At 35.9% G+C, this 13,531-nt stretch overlaps 1 protein-coding gene across 1 annotated transcript; it reads right to left on the bottom strand.

Moving 5' to 3' along the window:
• Positions 2,564-5,548, bottom strand: LOC109232199. Its single transcript, XM_019397884.1, has 5 exons — positions 5,074-5,548; positions 4,446-4,500; positions 4,310-4,366; positions 3,440-3,517; positions 2,564-3,099 (listed from the first exon to the last, which is right to left on the bottom strand). The coding sequence occupies exons 1-5, from the start codon at positions 5,353-5,355 to the stop codon at positions 2,645-2,647; spliced, it is 927 nt and encodes a 308-aa protein (XP_019253429.1). The 5' UTR covers positions 5,356-5,548; the 3' UTR covers positions 2,564-2,644.

Raw genomic sequence — 13,531 nt, forward strand, 5'->3', positions numbered from 1 at the left:
GTGTTATCTTTTTCATTGTTAGTTCTTATTTTGAAGCCATTGTTACTAGTTATCTCTTTCATTGCTATTATTCTCATTTGAAGTCATGTTATTCCTTTCATTGTGAGTTATTTCTATTTTGTTCGTAGTTACACGTTATCTTTCTTATTGTTGGGTTATTGGTGTTGAAGTTGTGGAAGCCATATCATTTTGAAGTGAAGTTGATAATTGTTAAGATATCTTTCTTGTCGAGAGTTTTACATTTATTGTTATTGTTCATATTCCTGTACACGTTGTGTTGGAGCCGTGGACTATTATTGTGAAAATATTGATTTTGTTGATTGTTGGCAAGTTGTGATATATGGGCACTTGTGGTGCGAGTTGTTATTGTGATGTATTATTGACGCGCATGCGGCGGTATAAGGCTTGGGGTTAATGTGCATGCGGTGAGACTTATATGCATGTTGCTTGTGGGGGAACTACGTGAAGCCACGCGGCGTTATAAGGTGGGCTCAAGTGCGTGTAGCTATTTCCAAAAAAACTGTTTTCAAAACCTATTTCAAATGTAAGGCTCACATGGCGGTATAAGAAAATATTGTGATTGAGACTTTGAATTGTGAATACTAGGCGGTACCTCGGTTGTGATTTTTGATACATATACATGAGGCGGTACCTCGGTGGTCATTCATATTGTACACGAGGCGGTACCTCGTGTGATTCTTGTTGTTTTATTCTACCTTGTTTTTGTCAGTTGATTGTCTGTATATGATCATTGTGGTTCTCTTTAACTAATTTCTTTATGTTATTTACGTGCTTACAATTTCGGTATAGTTCATTTTATTAATTGTTTCGTACCAGTACTTCTCCGCTTTCCATTATTTATTCTTATAACATTTTCATACTGTTTATTTATATCCTAGTAGGTGTCTTGACCTGGCCTCGTCACTACTCTACTAAGGTTAGGCTTGATATTTCTTATTGGGTACCATTGTGGTGTGCTCATACTACGCTTTTGCACATTTTTGTGCAGATCCAAGTATGTCTGCTCGTGCCGGTCGTTAAAGATCATCTGTTAACTGCTTTACGGAGACATCAAGGTATGCATGCTCGGCGTCCGCATGCCTCGGAGTCCCTTTCCTTATTCTTATTTAATGAAATTATGTTTCGATACTCCAAATCAAATGAAGAACACCTCACTTGTATCATTTAATATTGTCACTAATTAAAAGAATTGAAATATATGAGAACAAATTGGGTTTGCTTTATACTTTAATGGTTCACTCGGTGCAAGTTGGTAGTACTAGCTGCTAGCGACGTAGCAATCCATTTTGCAGCGTGACAATAACCTCCAATACGATAAATAGAACAAACCCATATTGAGAACCGCCAACACTGTGGTCTTAATTGTACAACTTTGGTGTGATATCTTTTATATTTGGTTGGCTAGGACGGGCCGGCCCGCCTTATGAACGGGCCTTTAATTGGCCAGCTAAACCCAGTCCTAAGAGGGCCGCGGGCTAGGAAGGGCCGGCCCGCCTCATGAACGGGCCTTTAATTGGCCAGCTAAACCCAGTCCTAAGAGGGCCGCGGGCTAGGAAGGGCCGGCCCTTCAATTTTTTTTTAAGAAAAAAGAATTTTTTTAAATCGTTAGATATTTTTCGTAACATAGTCGATTAATCATGTAAATAACTTCTATTTGCTTAGAGCGTAAAAAAAGCTTGATATTTGACGAGGAATCTTGTAATTGAAATGCAAATTCTCTATATCTCTAACTCTTCTTTTTTAAAGTTACATGAATATTTTCCTAATGCTTTTCTTTAATTTTCCTCAGATTCAGGGATTTCTTCAATAAGTTTAAATGCTGAGGTTTTTTAATTTAGGATTAATATCATTTGTTGATTTCATCATTATAAACCATAAAATTTTTAAAATTCCTGAAACTTGCTAGTGGCCAATTGTTTTTTTTTTTTTTTTTTTTTTTAGGTGTATNTATACTAAAGAGCGGTTTAAATATTAATAGTATATTAAAGTAATCCAAACTGATCATTGGCCACTTAAAGCAATATTTTCTTTTGAAAATTGATTATTATTGGCCAACTAAAACTTTTCGAGTTCGTTATTAATTAAGCAAAAGAAAAACTAATTTTGTCATATTACATGCATGTCAAAAATATAATTTCTAGTTGATATGGAAGGGTAAATGAGCAATCTAAGGTTGAGGAATGAGGATTATAGTTAATAGTTCTTTTTAGTTTTTACTTTTTAAAATATCAAACATTTAATAGTTAATTAATTTGTTAATTTTTAGCCCATGGACCGACCCAAGCCCAGCCTCGGTCAAGCCTCAAGGCCCAGCAGACTGACTTGGGCCGGACTTATAAACCTCAATTTTAAATGGACTCAAAAAATCCTAGCCCAACCCTATCCAAGTAGCGGGCTGCGTTAGGCGGACCACACGGGCTAAGCCCATTTTGACAGCTCTAGGTATTATAGGATGGATTATCAAAGTCTCCTTTAGCTGGACAGTCCAAAAAAAAAAAAAAAAAAAAAAAAAAAAAAAAGCGGGAGGGGTACAAGAACCAACTTCAGGAAACTATAATCTAATGATAAAATTATAAGTAATCAAAATTCCAAGATAGTGAGCAAAGTAAGTACTAACTAATTTTCACACACTCACTTTCCTTTGTCCTATCTTGTGTGTATTAATTTGCTGACTGTTTCTACTGTCCCTACCATCTACATTATCGTCAACATCCACGAGAATAACACCGTCAGTATCATCATCAATGTCATCCTCACCCTCCAAATCGTCTTCCTCATAGTCATCAAAATCATCCATGTCCTCTTCATTTTCATCATCCGTACCAGCACGCAAGGTATGGAACTCAGGAGGAGGAGGACAATCCTCTGTTTCTGCCTTGTCCTGCTTCATCACTAGATGTCGTATGACTCTCTCATCTTTGTCAAGCATGCTCTTGAAGTCGTTAATCCATTTGGCTTCCAACTCAAAATTCATCAAAATGTAATGAGCTCGTGATGCTTTCTGAATCTTGTATGCCAGTCTACGCATACCCCAGTCACTGAATCTCCACAGCTTCCCTTTCTTCTCTTTCAAATATTCTGCATGTTTATAAAAATGTCAAATGTTTAAGGTTATTTTAGTCACCATGTAGAAAACAGAAACGTAAATCACAGGGAAAAAGTGATAATGTTTAGGAAACTAAAAGCTATCAATTTTTTAGAGAATAGGGGATCGAGAGAGCAGAACTGTGGTTGTTGCATCATGTGGTAGATTCGAACCACTTCTGAAATACTAGGTTTTGACATGATTTCCATGAAGTGTTATATAAGTTTAACAAAAGAACTTGGTAAACACACTATCACATTTGACACCACACATCAAAAACCGGACTTTTGTAGAACTAATAGATGGTTGATATATGTAAAAGGGATGGCTAACCTTGAACTTTCGTGTTCACACTCTCGACCTCGTCTGCACGATCCTCATGAATCAAATATACCACTTCATAGTGTCTCACTGCACACAGGGAAGTCAATAGATCATTTCAACTATAAATTGATAGGAAAAGAATGGAGACATAACAATAGATTTCTAGCTAATTTTGCTGCACTCTTTCAATTCAATAAGTGAGTTAATCAAAACAATATTGGCAAGAATTCATGGGTAAGCTACTTTAATCTGATACAATCTTATATTTTAGCTTCCAACGACCAAGAATGTGGTGTCAACTTGTCAATTATAAAGAGGGTGGCCTATAATCTTTCAGCTGAGTCTTCAAGAAAAGTAGGTGACAGATCCCCGAAGCTCATAGATAGTTGGAAGAAACAAAACATTAAAGCATTGGCCATTGGTGGAAAAACAGACCTCGATCTGATACCACAGAACGAGGGACTAGGCGTAAGCATGGTGGTGGAGGATATGACAAGAGTGGTATTTCACGAGCAAATGTCACAAGACAATCTAAAGCATCTCCTTCTACTTGCACTAACAAGCAACACAGATATTATTGTGCAGATGACATGTTGCACAGAATCCAAAATGCTAATTCACAACATACCTTTCGTCCTATATTCTATCAATCAATCAAATAAGTCTCAAATTCAGAAGTAATTGGAAGTAGTGGTATGAATCATCTATATATAATTGGACAGTTTCATAAAGATACTGGTCACTAAAAGTAGAAGGTTCTCCAACCTCACACTTAACAACTAAGCATTAATCACACCTAGAAGAAGAAATGCACAAAGAAAAGAAGACAACATATCCAGCTACTATCTATAAGTTTAAGCATATGAAGCTCATACTTACTCTGTTCCACGTTCAGATCACTCTCCAGCTGCAGATTTAGAGCCTCAAAAAGTTCCTCTGCAAATTAGACCCTAAGTTTAGTAATGAAAAGTATTCACATAATAAGATATCAATGAGCAACATGTCAATGTCTTACTCTCTTCAGCATCTGCAAACTCAGGTAGAAGTCTACCGTCTTCTTGGACCTTCCTCTGCAAAATTTCAAAAGTGAAAGGGTTCAAAATCAAATCAAAACTCATATACATAAGCAAAAGAAAATTGGACTTATGTCCTGCCCTTAACCACCAACTAGTCCACTGGTGTACCCACTAAGATTATCATTATTTATTTATTTTTCCAAAATTTTTAAGGAAATCGTAATATGTTTGAAAGGGTTCTCAATTCGTTTTCCTCTGAAAAATTGAATAAATTGCAATATTCAAAGGGTTCAAATTACATAAAAATTCATACATATAAGCAAGAAAAAAATTTAAACATGTACAACCATTACCACAAACTAGTCTAACCCCAATAAAAATTCAATCTTTTCCATATTTTTATTCTTTTCTTCTCAATCTTTATAAGGAAATAAGTAACAGTTTTGAAATGGGCGAGGCTCAAAAATTGTTCAGAATTCCGGACAAACAAACCAAAATTACATATGGGTGTAAATTAAAACTAGAATAAATATACAAAATTTGCACAAGCAAGAATTTTTTTTTTTTTAAATTCTAATTACATGTGAGGGGGGGGGGGGGGGGTAGATTATAGAGTAAGGAAGTAACCTCTCTAAGGAGAACAGCTTCAGGAAAAGGACCAGTGGCTTCATCGGGTTTAGGAACAAAACTATGGGAATCAGATTTCTTCTTTTTCTTGTTGTTGTTTGATGCTGAAGAAACAACTGAGGTCCTGAGTTTATGTGAGGAGGGTTTCTTGTGGAGAAAATATAGGAAGAAAGAAGAGTGCCCATTGGCTGAAGAAATGGAAGGATAACATTTAGAGAAAGGAGAGGAAGAGCTGAGCAAATTTCCAATATCAGGGGAAGATGTAAGAAGAAGGGAATCCATTTTTTTGTGATAAGAAAAGAATCGTAGAGAGGATAGGGTTTTCAGGAATTAAACAAACACCAGATTTTATCTATATGACAAATTTTAGTTCAACCTTCTTCTTTTTTAAATCCTTTTTCTTTTATCTTGGACAGTTGGATGGGAGTAATATCGGCGAATGGAAAAAAAAGAAAAAAAAAGTAGTGAAGATGTAAGAAGGGTTTTTGATGACATCTGAACCCGGCAGTGGGTTTAGATTGGCTTATAAAAGAGTACTTTTTAAAGCTAAAATTCAAAAGTAAGTGTTTTTAAGCACTTTTTATCATTGTAAAATACCATACAAATTAAAAAAGTGTTTAAAAGCCAATAACCACTCAAAATAAGTCAATCCAAACATACTATTGCAATGCAAATTTGCATTTATAATCATGACTTTATTACAAAATACGCACTTCACTGTAAACCAACCAAATAATCTACATTGTAGTAAACTAGATGAGGAAAGACCCGTAAATGGGCCCAATATTTTAAATTTAAAATTGTTGTTTTTTAATAAGTAAATGAATCATTAAATCTCACTTTATACCCATTAAGTCTAAATTATTTACTCTTAAATACCCAAACATAAATTATTTACTTTTCCTACCTATGCAACCAAGACTATTTATCCGGCAAAATTTAACGTTACCTCGGGAGAAACCTTCAGAGGAAGAATTTGAGAGGTCTTGTGTGCAAATCTCAATGAAGCAAAAAAAATACCATAATCCTCCCTTCGTAACAACCACACTGTGAAGCAAAATCCAGACCCAAAATTTAAAAAAGATCTTCATTAAGTGGGTCAACCCAAGCTATTGCTCTACCTCCTCTTCTTATGATTTTTATGTGTGTATGAAGACCCACCATTGTTGGGCTTGAAGCTCCACAATTTGAAATTTTATTTTGAAGATTTCTTGTTTGATTCGATGTGGTGCTATAAAATATTGCTTATAGTATTTTCGAGTAAGCTTCCCATATCAAAAATTTTATGTGTATTTGAATATCCACCACTGTTGGGCTTGAAGCTCAATTTTGTTTTTGAAGATTTCTTGTTTGATTCAAAGTGGGTGCAGTTAAATATTACTTATAGTACCTTTTGAAAGTTCATACTGAAATTTGATAGCATTTGGAGCTGATTTGAGGTGATTGAGATCGAAATTTTAAGCTGAAAATCTAAGAAGAACACAGCTACCCAATAGTATACCTCTACGGTATACAATATGCGGTAGCAGTATATAGCTATAATGCAACAATATACTATTATAGTTTACAATATACTGCAACAGTATATTGTAATAATCAAAGAAGAACACAGTTACCTAACAGTATACCTCTACGGTATAGAATATATTATAGGAGTATATAGTTATACTGCAATAGTATACTATTATAGTATACAATGTATTGTTATAGTATATTGTAATAATATGCAATATACTATAACAGTATACTGCAATAGTATACAATATACTATAATAGTATACTTATTATCCGTAAATTCACTTGCCTTTTCCTTTTTAATTTGCTTTAAGCTTTTACCCAACATGAGGGGCAAATTAAAAATGCTAAAAAAAATATATTATAGTATGCTATATAATGTAATGGTATGCTCATACAATTAGACCCTTTTAGAGTTTTTTGAAATTTTTATTGACAATTGAAATTATTTCAGTTTAATAATTGAATTAAATTTTTTTTAACTCTTTGCGTACAATTGTATACCATGTTGTTATAGCTATATAATATACCGATATCATATTTAATTAATATTTTGTAATTGTATTAGTTACATTTAATTAGTACACAATTTGATATTTCTTTAGTAATAGTTTAAAAAAGAATAATAAAAAATAGTGAAAACAATAAATGAAATTAGATTATGAAGAGAAAAAGAATATAAAAAAAAAGTTAGATGAAATTATAAAAGGAAAAAAAATAAGAAGAAAACGAGAAAAGAAGGAGAAAAGAAAAAAATAAGCATAGAAATAAAAAAGAATCGAAGAATAAGGAAAAAAATTCCCACAAAAACTACTATAGGTAGGAAATGTAATTAATTTATGGGTAGACTAGGGCAAATAATTTTATTTTTGTGGTTAACTGTATCATTCCCCCATTATTATATCCATTTAATAACTGATAGAGAATGATATTGGGGATCACAACTTACAATTAGTTTATCTGCTTAAGTTGCTTCAATTAACATAAATAGATTATGTGCTATAATACTCATTTTAACATCCATATCAAATATAAACATCAAACTGAAAAATTGATTTGAATGGTATTATTTTCCCACTGTATTTGAATTTTTAACAAGAGAATACATTAAAGCTACAAGTGCAATCTATATTGACAAATTTTCTAGAATAAAAAGCCTACCAATCAATTTGTAAACTAATTTTGAATACATCCAAATTGATCTTGCAAGTGTTTCCACTGTGGGAATGTGACGACCCGACCCGTCATCTCAGGAGCTACCGCCCGTTTCCCCCATTTTATGCTTCTTCATGTTTCGTTATCGGTATTTGGTGTGTTAGAGTTAATTTGGATTGGTTTTGATAAGAAATGAGACACTTAGTCTCTTTAAGGAAGGCTTGGTTTGGAAAAGTCAACTGGAGGTTGACTTATGAGTAATAGGGCTCAGATGTGATTTCCGGTGATTCGGTTAGCTTCGGGGGATGATTTGTGACTTAGGAGTGTGATCGGAATTGATTTTGGAGGTCCGGTGTAGAATTAGGCTTGAATCGGCGAAGTTAGTGTTTTGGCGAATTCCGGTTGATAGGTGAGATTTTTATCCGAGGGTCGGAATGCAATTCCGAGAGTTGCAGTAGCTTTGTTAGGTGATTTAGGATGTGTGTGCAAAATTTCAGATGATTCGGAGGTGGTTTGGTTGGGTTTTTGATCGAATGCGAGTTTCGGAAGAATTTGAAGAACTTAGGCTTGAATTTGATGTAATTTGATGGTTTTAGTGTTAATCGTGGTGTTTTTATGATTGGAACAAGTTTGAATAATGTTTTAGGACGTATTGGTATTTTTGGTTGAGGTCCCGGGGGCCTCGGGGTGAGTTCGGATGGTTAAAAGGAGAGTTTCGGAATTTTTCATGTGCTAAGTCTGTTGCTTCTGGTATGTTTTCGCTTCTGCAGAATTTGGACCGCAGAAGCGGTATCGCTTATNNTACGGATGACGTTAGAGTTTGGGTTGCGATCGGCACAGGTGTTGGATGTCGATGGCTATTGCGATCGCAGTAGCATGTGTTGTGATCGCGATAGGGTATTTTGAGGGATTGGAAATTTTGTGCTATGTCGATCGCAGAGGTTGAGATGCGATCGCATAGGGTTAGCTACAGTGACCTGGGCTAGAATGTTTATACATTTCATCCGCGATTTTGGGGCTCATTTACTCCATTGTTGATCTTTTTGGGAGCTTTTTGAAGGAAATCGAAGAGGGATTCAAGGAGAATCGATTGGAGGTAAGATTTTTGAACTTAAAACTCGTTCTTATTGTGAAATCCATCTAGAAATTCATGGAAATTAAGCCTAAAATTTAAGAACTAGGGCTTGAGAATTTGAAAATTGATTTGGGCATTTGATAGGCCATTTGAGCTCGGATTTGAGAGTTCTTGGTATGTATGAACTCGTGGCGAGATAAGGAATCCGGTGATGATAATTTTCTAATTTTTCGAGAAGTGGGCCCGGGGCTCGGGTTTTGCTAATTTCGAGATTCTTGATATTTTCGATTGTTTTCAATTGGGTACTGTTCCCTTAGCATGTTGTGATGTATTCGCTCTGATTTTGGTTAGATTCGACGCGCGTGGAGGCCAATTTGATGGGGCAAGGGCGTCGCAAGCTAGAGATTTCACCGGTTCGAGGTGAGTAATGATTGTAAATTATATCCTGAGGGTTTGAAACCCCAGATTTGCATGTCGTAGTGCTATATTGAGGTGACTTGCACGCCGGATAGCGAGCGTGGGGTAGAGCACCGCTGGGGATTGTGACTTGGTCCGTCCCGATTGTTGATTTTATCGCGTATTTGACTGAAACTTATTTGATATTATCATGACTTGGGCTGATTGCCATACTTGGGGCTTATTGCCGACTGTTTGAAATCCTTGTGAGCTATCATCACTGTTTTCCTCACTATTTGAAATATTATTTGAACTCAGTCCATTTGAATTACACTGTTTCATGAACTCAACTATATTTTTACTCAACCTTGAGTGTTAACTGATGTTTGAACTATTGTTAGAGCTGAGCATTATTGTCTTTACTGATTCCTGAGGGGCTTATGATTATTTTTGGACTGATTGAGGCCGAGGGCCATATGTGAGGATATGTCGAGTGATGTGAGGAGGCTTTCAGGCCTCGAGTGATATGTGAGGAGGCTTTTAGGACTCGAGTGTATTGTGAGAAGGCTTTCAGGCCTCATGTTGATATGTACAGGCTTTCAGGCCTTATGATGATATAGTGCTTGGGCTGTAGGAGCCCCTACGGAGTCTGCACCCCCACAGTGAGCGCAGGTACCCATCTAGAGCGGATAAATGTTAGACAGTGGTAACAATGGCACTGTTGTACACGTTTTGGTCAGGTAACAATGATTGACCAGTGGTAACAATGGCACTGTAATACGCGTTTTGGTCAGGTAACAATGGCTGACCGGTCAGATAACAATGACTGACCAGGAACATAAATCATGCCCGAGGGGCGGGTACTGTATTGAGATATTGCCCGATGGGCGAACTTTTATGTGCTCATCTTGCATACTTATTTGCCTCTTTACCTATTATACCGTAGTATTTGTGCCCGAGGGGCGGATTTTCTGCGCGTATCAGCACTAACTGTTTTGAAATCGTTTTCGTAATCACTGAAAAGATCATTTTTAAAAGAGATTTGAACTGAGCCAAGGTATTTCTAAAGATTTCACAGATTTTACTGTTTTTCTCAGAAAATTGCACCCGGCTTTTGTATAGCATGTTGGTTGCTTTACGTGATTTCTTGCTGCTCAGTTATTATTTAGTTTTATTACTCACTGAGTTGGAGTACTCATTTTACTCTCTGCACCTCGCGTGCAGATGCAGGTATTGTTCACCCGGTAGTGGGTTTTGAGCTGGTTGAAGGTATTTCTATCGTAGCTGAGCAGAGTGACCACCACCGTTCGCGGCACCGGACTACTTCCTTTGGTTCTAAATTTTATTCCGTATATTGTTGGCCCTGTAGTTGTATTTAGACTTCTCTAGGTGCTCGTGACTTGTGACACCCCGGTCGGGCTGTGTTGGGTTGTAAACTTCGTTAATTAATGTCCTTAAGTCGTATTTTGCTATTCATTTATGTTTAACTACTTTGAAAGGGACTATGTGGGTTAGTTGGCTGGCCTTGTCTTCACGAGAGGCGCCATCACGACTAGTGCAGGGTTTTGGGTCGTGACAAGTTGGTATCAGAGCCTAGGTTACTAGGTCTCACGAGTCATGAGCAGGTTTAGTAGAGTCTCGCGGATCGGTACGGAGACGTCTGTATTTATCCTCGAGAGGCTGCAGAACCTTTAGGAAAACTTCACATTCTTGAATTCTTATCGTGCGTCCTTGATTCAGCTTGAAAAGAAACTCTTGAAATTCCTTCCACACGTTTGTATGCGCGCATGGGCGCTCAGTATCAGATGTGCCTTGATGTCTTGTGATTCCCCGATCAAGGGGCGAAATGTAATCTCCGTGAGTTTATGTTGGGCTAGTCTGGAGGACTTGAGGTCGGATATTTGCCTATGGCTTGAGCACCGAGGTGCTGATTGTGTGAGCAGGTGTTTTGAACTTATATGTTCGGTATTGTCCCTATTAGCCGGAATGGCGGTTGGATATCCATGTGATGAGTATGTTAGTACTGCGAGATGTATCTATATGACTTGGTAGTGACAAAGAAGTCTGCTGGATAATAGACGAACTGTTAAGTGTTCGTTTCCTATTGTGATTTGATGTGTAGCCCGAGTATGGGCGCGTGAAGAATATTTTCGTGTCCCCTAGTTGGGGAGTGAAGTGCGTTACATGTGGCGGTATGAGTTCAGACTCAGGAAGACTAAATGACTGTGTAATGTGTATGATGGTGGAAGGTATGCTGAAATACTAAATTGAGGCAAAGCAGGTGGCTTATCTCTTGCGGAGTGTTCTTAAGTGGTATGATCCTTATGTGTATGTTAGAAGATCTCGTGTGTAATTGAAGGGTACGTGTTGAAATTTGAAAATTCGGGTCGCTCAAGAGGGTGGACTCAACTGATGTGGGGATGAATGCGAGATTTGTAGAGGATTACAGTACTAGATGATCTGTGTTTTCACAAACTTGTACAGGATTTAGTTTAATCTCACTATGGCACTGTGGCATCATTAGAGTAAAAGTGTTATGAGTCGTTGAGNAATAATGTGATATAATATGCTCAAACAAGATAGATCACAACATGACATATTTGGTAATTTTTTAATATTGACACCGAAACGAAATGCATGTACTAAAATTAAGGGGTTAGGTTACTACAAATAAAAAAAAAGTTGTCTACTACAAGATTTGAATAATAATTTCATATCCTGCTTTATAATTAATAGCTAATGTTATATAACTTTTATCTGAAATGTTTATATTTTAAGGTTATTTGCACATGACTCAAACAACCTACATCACAATGTGACATGATTTGTGTCCGCGCATCGCCGCGGGTACTAATACTAGTTATATTAAAAGGAGAGTAGTATGCATTGTGGTTAAGCCAAGTGGCAAGCTAAAATGAAGCCACTTCCCAATTATAGGACAACATTAATTATTAGAAATCTATATTATATTAAAAGGAGAGTAATATGCATTGCGGTTAAGCCAAGTGGCAAGCTAAAATAAAGCCACTTCCCAATTATAGGACAACATTAATTATTAGAAATTATAAATGGAAACATAATTAAGGGAAGTAGTTTAATGAATCTTATACATAATCTAAATATATCTTAGACAAATCTAATCTCTCTCTCTTTATCTTTATATATATATATATATATATATATATCATAGATTTTCTTCTAAATTAGCTAGAAATATGGAGGTAAAAAAGTAATTAAAAACTATAATAGAAAAAAAAATAAAAAATATAAAAAGACGTAAATTGAGATAACCTATGACTATTTATACGTTGAAGTAAGTTAAAATATAAAATAAAACTAAAATTTACATAAGATATTAAAGATTTATTGACTTCAAAAATTAAAAAACACACGCAGTAAAATAAGATCTTACATAAAGTATACAGTTATTTATAAGATAAAAAAAACTTAAATATTTATATCTTCTATATATATTATATTAAAAAGAAGGTAGTGAGGCATGGCATTAACCAAGTGGCATATTCAGAAAATGTCACTTAGCATTTTTAAGACATAATCTAAATAGATTTTACACAAATTTAATCTATATCTATATTATAATAAAAGGAGAGTAGTATGAATTGTGGTTAGGCCAAGTGGCAAGCTAAAATAAAGCCACTTGGCAATTTTAAGACAACATTAATAATTAAGAATTATAAATGGAAACATATTTAATGTGTGACGACCCAAAGGGTCATCACCTGTTTCCTCATTCATTCTGTGCTTCCGAGGCCTTGAAAATCTCTTTTTTTTACTTGCCTCGATTTGCGTGCGCAGTCCGGGCGCGTAGCCGGAAAGCTTTTATGTTGAAATATGTGAATTCTGTGAAAAACATTTGAAGAATTTTGATATTAATATGTTTAAGGTTGACTTCGGTCAACGTTTTTGGTAAACGGACCCGGACTCGAGATTGGACGGTCCCGGAAGGTCCGTAGAAATATATGGGACTCGGGATGTGCCCGGAGTCGAATTCCGAGGTCTAGAGCCCGAGAAATGAATTTTTCTGTGAAATTGTTTTTCTAAAATTATTAAGGAAAATGGAAATGAAAATTGATTAAAAGACTGTGGTATCGGGCTCATATTTTGGTTCCGACGCCCAGCACAAGTCTTATATATTGTTTAAGCGCTTTCTGTGAAGTTTGGTCGAAATCGGACGTCGTTTGACGTGTTTCGGACCTAATTATCTAAAGTTGGATGTTTATGAAGTTTGAAATAGAAATGATGAGTTTGAGGCTTGATTCAATGATTTTGATGTTATTTTGGCAATTTGATCGCTCG

The sequence above is a fragment of the Nicotiana attenuata genome, chromosome 9, assembly GCF_001879085.1.
Source record: "Nicotiana attenuata strain UT chromosome 9, NIATTr2, whole genome shotgun sequence".
NCBI lineage: Eukaryota > Viridiplantae > Streptophyta > Magnoliopsida > Solanales > Solanaceae > Nicotiana > Nicotiana attenuata.

Bases quoted from the DNA above. Each gene is read 5' to 3' on its own strand.
- LOC109232199 (XM_019397884.1), bottom strand. From the start codon at position 5,355: ATGGATTCCCTTCTTCTTACATCTTCCCCTGATATTGGAAATTTGCTC. The intron at 4,501-5,073 runs GTTACTTCCTTA...GAAATTTTGCAG, and splicing joins AAGCTGTTCTCCTTAGAGAG to AGGAAGGTCCAAGAAGACGG. The intron at 3,518-4,309 runs GTAAGTATGAGC...CCCTGTGTGCAG, and splicing joins TGATCTGAACGTGGAACAGA to TGAGACACTATGAAGTGGTA.